The sequence below is a fragment of the Tetrahymena thermophila genome (genome assembly GCF_000189635.1).
Source record: "Tetrahymena thermophila SB210 genomic scaffold scf_8254375, whole genome shotgun sequence".
Taxonomy (NCBI): domain Eukaryota; phylum Ciliophora; class Oligohymenophorea; order Hymenostomatida; family Tetrahymenidae; genus Tetrahymena; species Tetrahymena thermophila.
The window spans coordinates 39,440-46,133 of NW_002476159.1; the positions used below are offsets into that span (position 1 = coordinate 39,440).

General features: G+C 20.1%; 1 protein-coding gene across 1 annotated transcript; it reads left to right on the plus strand. All coding sequences in view use genetic code 6, as the record gives it.

Annotated features, from left to right (window-relative positions):
- Positions 1-1,422: 1,422 nt before the first annotated feature.
- TTHERM_01319530 (kinase domain protein) lies at positions 1,423-5,837 on the plus strand (the record flags this gene model as incomplete). The annotated part of the gene is made up of 15 exons (XM_001024755.2): positions 1,423-1,546; positions 2,380-2,441; positions 2,493-2,549; positions 2,694-2,969; positions 3,022-3,129; positions 3,205-3,559; positions 3,619-3,813; positions 3,876-3,964; positions 4,012-4,071; positions 4,128-4,440; positions 4,754-4,829; positions 4,937-5,026; positions 5,134-5,223; positions 5,528-5,617; positions 5,695-5,837. 15 exons carry the CDS (start codon positions 1,423-1,425, stop codon positions 5,768-5,770), a joined length of 2,061 nt encoding a protein of 686 aa, XP_001024755.2. The 3' UTR covers positions 5,771-5,837.
- Positions 5,838-6,694: the final 857 nt, after the last annotated feature.

The following is a 6,694-nucleotide window of genomic DNA, read 5'->3' on the forward strand; positions in this document are numbered from 1 at the left end:
TATATGAAAAAAAGAATACTTTAAAAGCTAATATGTTAATTCAAAGTTGAAAAAATAAATAATTAAAATTTAATTATCAAAAATAAATAATGAATAAACATAATCATATTAATATTGAATTTATTGTAAAAATAAATTAAAACTTGTTGAAATATTTAAAGAAGAATTTATAAAGATTTTTATTCTAAAAGATATTCAGATACTTGTGAGAAGATATCTCAGAATTCAAAAGCTTTTGATTTGATAAATTAAATATTTATAATTATTTAAAATTAAAATAATAAAATACATCTTCTAAATAATTATATTATTTTTAAATATTTTTATTCATTTTTCTCTGTTTACTTTTTTTAATTTTAAGAAAAATAAATTTAAAAGGAAATATTGTATTAAAATATCCTGCATTTAGAAAACAAAAGTTAAATCTGATAAATTATAAGCTCAAATAAATTAATTTATAAGAATAATTAGTAAATTTGGTTCCTCTTTTTAAAAATTAGTTATTTAAATAATTACATTAATGTTAATGTTTTATATAGAATCAAAAGACTACTTAAATATTTATTTAGATAAAAATTTAATTCAAATTTGTATAGCAAATCCAAACATAATTATTAAGAAAATTGAGTTTTTATTATGAATTTCTATTTATAATATTACATTCTTTTTATTGTTTTACCTTTTCTTATGTTAGCATTTATTCGCTAAGTAAAATCAATAGAATCGCATATTTTTTAAAGTCTATTGATTATTTTAATTAATTCTTAAGCTGAATTTCATCATTCATTTATTAATGAAATTATTAATAAAGTAAAATTTATTGTATTCAAAATTCAGTAAAATAAATAAAATCACATATTTTTTAAAGTCTATTGATTTTTTTAATTAATTCTTAAGCTGAATTTCTTCATTCATTTATTAATGAAATTATTAAAAAACTAACATTTAATGTTATTCAAAATTCATTTGAATATATAAATGAACTAAAATTACAAAATTTTATAAACCAAAATAAGTCATCTAATTTTTTGCCATCTTTATAAACAATAAAGGTTTTATATTTATTTTAACAACTGACAAACAAAACTTATAATAAGATAAGCATATTCTTTTTTAAAATTTTTCTTAGTTAAATAAAGTAGAATTTTTAATTTCATTAAATAAAATGCTTAAAATAAACAATCTTTTATTTAAATAATTAAAGCTTTTTTTATCAATTAATTTTAAAAATAAAAAAGCATACAAATCAGTTAGCGAAATAATATATTTTTATTTTTCACCATAAAATTTCCTTTTAATAGAAGAAAAGAATATTTTTTGTATAAAAATTAAAATTTATTATTATAAATAGCAAATTTAGACACCTTTTTCACTCAATGCAGGAAATAGAATAGTTATCCAAATGACTAAATTAAGGAAATTATGATGATCTAGATGCTAGATTCGATTGCTTACTTGCATAGATTTGATGTTGTTCATAGAGACATAAAACCATCTAATTTCTTGCTATCATTCAATACATAGGGTTATCCATTGGTTAAATTATGTAATTTTATTTTTTTTTTTGCTTTGTTTCAAAGTCTTTTTATTTTGATTTTAATATATGAGTAAGATCTATTTACAAGAGTATGAATCTTTAAAAATTTTAAAAATCACAGGAATTTAATTGAATTTTCTTACTAATTAATCTAAATTTGTTTTAGAAATATAGATTTTAAACAATTTTGTTTAAAATCATAAATTCAATAAAAAAAGGCTATAAGTCTATCATAAAAACTAATAACTAAATAAAAAATATCAAAAAATTTAACTTTTTTTATTCTAATTTAACTTATTTAACCTATAAAATAAACATTTTTTAATACTTGAATAAATTCCATAAATAATTTTCATTTTTTTGATGAATAAAGGCTGTTTTTCAATTTTAGATAGCTTGATTATATTTTTATAAATGATTGATCAAATAAACTGATAGAATAAACATTTTTAAAAATTTAATCTAAAATTTAATGGAAATAAAATAAATAAATTACAATTTAAAATTGAATTTATTTATAATCGTTTGAAGAAATTTTATTGAAGGTTAAATTAACTATGGTTTAAATTAATATTCTTCGTTTCTTCTATGGATTATAGTACTGTTTTAATGAAAATTTTGATAATTTTATTTAAAAACACAAATTTAAACTTTTAATAAAATTTTTATCTTAATTAATAAAAACTTCTTAACTAAACAAATACATTTAAATTTTTTTAAATTTAAAAATAATGTTTTTAAATGCTCTTTAATTAATAATAGTCTCAATAAATTTTTAAATTCCTTCAAAAAACTTTCTTTTTAAGGTATTCTATATCTTCAATTTTTATAAAAAATAAAAGGCGACCTAGCTTTTGCATCTGCACTAGAGTATAACAAATCTAGAATCTCCTTTTCCAAATTCGTATTTAAAATTCTTTTGGTTTATTTTTCTATATTTTTTGTTTAATTATAGAAAGGAACTCAATCTTACAGTGCACCAGAAGTAGATTAAGGAATATTCAAGAAAGCTGTAAATTATTTATTTACTTAATTTTCTTTTTGTTTTTTTGATCAAAAGCTTTATTATTTTTAAAATATTGCAAATCTTCTTTCAAAAATGATTTATATCATCATAAACAAATAAGTAAAATAAAAAACTGTTTTAATAATTTAGTCAGATATATTTTCTCTTGGTTTAGTGCTATTAGAGCTAGATAATATTGATACCTTCGATTTCACAAAAACAACAAATTAGCAAAAGCTTGAAATTTAGACTGGAAATATTTTCTCAAGCTTCTAGATAAATAGATATTCTTAAATTTACAAGATAGCAAAGCAATGTATAGAATTTAATCCTAATAATCGTATTCCTCCTGTAGAACTACTCATTCAGTTCATAGTTTAGAATTAACAATACCTAGATGTTGAGATTTTCTCTATATTAAATAGGGTAAATTTTATTATTTTTATAACTCATAAATTTATTTTTTTTTATTCTAAAGAAATAACTTCAAAAAAAAGCAGAATAACTCTCTTAAATTTAGAAGAGTATAGTAGAAAAATCAAAGAATTAAGAAATTGAACTCCTTTAACTTTCTTAAATCTATAAGGTAATTAATTATTAAATTTAATTAATTAATATAGTTTATTAATTAATTTTAAAATAAATAAAAAATGTATTTTAGGATAAAAAATTTGAAAAGTTAATTTAAGAATTCAAATAATTGAAAGAAAAGCCTTTTGAAATCTTTGAATATCAGATTATTCTCGATTTACTCTCAAAAAACACTTAATACGATTCTAATTTCGAGTTCATTTCTGTTGGGGCTACAGGTTTAATTCTTGGAGTTTACAACAAATCATAAAAAAGACACTCAGCTTTAAAAATCTAGAGAGTTTCATCCAAGCATGAAATAGTTCGAGAAATCGGAATAATCAGAGATTGCTAAATGCCTCTTGTAATCAAGTTCTATGGTTTCTTTTACTTAGATGTTACCAAGAAAGAGGATTTTGTTGTATATGAAATTGAAAAATGTTCAGGTATTGAATAAATTAAAAATAGGAAAATGTTAATAAATTACTTATTTTGATTTTATAAGGTAACCTAAAGCAATATTTTAACAGATTGAAGAAAGATAAGATTTAGCTCAATGATGAAGAGAAAATGCAAATAGCTATTTAAGTAATTGATGTTATTAACTACTTACATTACAATGAAATTGTCCATAGAGATATTAAACTTGAGAATATCCTTTACCTAGATAGTTAATCTTAAGTTCCAATCATAAAGCTAAGTAATTAAATCTATAGTTATATATTTATCTTTTTTTTTCTAAATAAATTTTTTTGTCATTAGCTGACTTTGATTAAGCAAGAAAAATGTATTACCATTGGATTAAACTTAATAGAAATTTTGTTAAAGACTACAAACCTATTAAAGGAGCAGTAAATTATTTTTAATTAAAAAAAATAATTAATTGTATAATAAAAAGTGTGGCACTCTTGGATATATATCACCTGAGACATTTAACACCTTACTATATACATTCTAGGTAAAATAAATAATAAATAATTTTATTAAATATTTGATTTATTTAAAATACAATAGAGCGAAATATTTTCACTAGGAGTTTGTTTAGCTGTGATTGACAATTTTGAAACATTGGAACCATCTCTTAAATAAAAAAATCTTGACTACCCACATGGCTTTAAAATTCCATTTGAACCAAGTTATCTTGTAAAAAACGAATTGATAAAAAGAAACACAAAAATCTATGACATAATTCTAAATACTGTTACATTTAATCAAGAAAAAAGAAAGAATTTATCTTATATTATTGCTGACCTGCATTAAAAATATGGATATTAGTTTTATTCTAAAGAAATTACTTCTTTGAAAAATGTAAATATATTTATCTGCTGTAATTTCTCGAATTATTGTTATTCACATTTGAAAAAAAACTTCCAAAAATAAGAGAATAAAACTTAAATTTATATGCTTTTTTTTAATGAGCAAGGAACTTTTAGACGAGAAATTGCAGTTTTAATCATTTAATATTTTTTTTACCTAAAAATAGATTACCTCTCATTTTTAATATTGCAAGATAGCTAATCTGTATTTGTAATTTTATTTTTAATCATAATATTTTATCACTAATATTATTAAAATTTTTTTTCATTTAAAAACTCGGAATCATAAATTTTTGTAAATTTTAATTAGTAATAACAATATAGGCCCAGATGGGGCGAAAGCAGTAGCTTCCGAAATAGCTAAATGTCCTACTCTCTCCACTTTAACCCTTGCTCTTCAGTAATTTTTTACACATTTTCTCAATTTATAGTTTAAATAAATAATTAAAAAAATCAAAAAATAAAAGAATATATATTTATTTAAGTATTTTTGTAAATTTTAATTAGTAATAACAATATAGGCCCAGATGGGGCGAAAGCAGTAGCTTCCGAAATAGCTAAATATCCTACTCTCTCCACTTTAAGCCTTTACCTCTAGTAATTTTTTACACATTTTCTCAATTTATAGTTTAAATAAATAATTAAAAAAATCAAAAAATAAAAGAATATATATTTATTTAAGTATTTTTGTAAATTTTAATTAGATCAAACAATATAGGCCCAGATGGGGCGAAAGCAGTAGCTTCCGAAATAGCTAAATGTCCTACTCTCTCCACTTTAACCCTTGGTCTTGAGTAATTTTTTACACATTTTCTCAATTTATAGTTTAAATAAATAATTAAAAAAATCAAAAAATAAAAGAATATATATTTATTTAAGTATTTGTGTAAATTTTAATTAGATCAAACGATATAGGCCCAGATGGGGCGAAAGCAGTAGCTTCCGAAATAGCTAAATGTCCTACTCTCTCCACTTTAAGCCTTGGTCTATAGTAATTTTTTACACATTTTCTCAATTTATAGTTTAAATAAATAATTAAAAAAATCAAAAAATAAAAGAATATATATTTATTTAAGTATTTGTGTAAATTTTAATTAGATCAAACGATATAGGCCCAGATGGGGCGAAAGCAGTAGCTTCCGAAATAGCTAAATGTCTTACTCTCTCCACTTTAAATCTTAATTTAAGGTAATTTTGAAGATATTTAAAATCTTAATAAAATATTAAATTTGTAATATTTTAAAATACCTTTTAAAAATAATTAGTCTTAACTAGCTAAATGGAGATGAATTGTTGGAAAGTAAGTTTAGAACAAATATGATACTAAATATAAAATATTGAAGAAATATTTATTAAATAAATGAATGATCTGATAATAGGGAAAATAATTTCAAATTATATATATACATATAAATGTTTAAAACAATTAAATATTTTTTGAATTAAAAATTATTTAATATATTACTTCAAATAATAAATATTTTATGAAAATTGTCATGTTTGTTTTTATAAACAAAAACATTATATAAAATTTTTAAAATGTTATCATAAAATTCAATTTTTACTTTAAATTGATTTTTGTCAAAGATTAATTTTGGGTAATAATGCAATTAATTTAATTAAATTATTAAAAATTTTTAATAATTATTTACAATTCAAAAATATTAAATGTAAATTGACTTTGATAAACTTTTTAATTTTCATAATTGAATAGTCAATCTATTTTAATATAAGAATTTATTTATTCTGAAATCACTTTTATTGAGACAAAAGTTAATTTTAAATTTTTGATTTGAAGGATGACTGTGTAATATTTTTAAGAAAAGAAAAATAAGATTGGTTTTTTAATTGTAAATAATTTATTAAAAATGTAATCTGAAAATAATAGTGAATCAAGAGAGACAAATTCTTCACCTTTTTTTTTTATAGAAGTACAGAAATTAAAGATAAATGATTATGCAATTCTATGTAGTATGCCTTGCAGGATAACACAAATATAGGCGTTGAGGAAGTTTAATCCTATTTATTAAATTACTGGTAATGATATTTTTACAGGATAAAAATATGAATAAATTTTTCAATCTAAAATCTAACCTATTAAAATTCCTTATGTTTAATAGTTGGAATACTAATTAATTGATATTTCTGGTGATGATTATATCATTCTTTTGCTTGATAATGGATAAATTAAAGAGGATATTAAACTTCCTGAAAATAAAAGATAGTTAGTAGAAAAGCTTAAATCTGATTTCTAAAGTTAAAAGA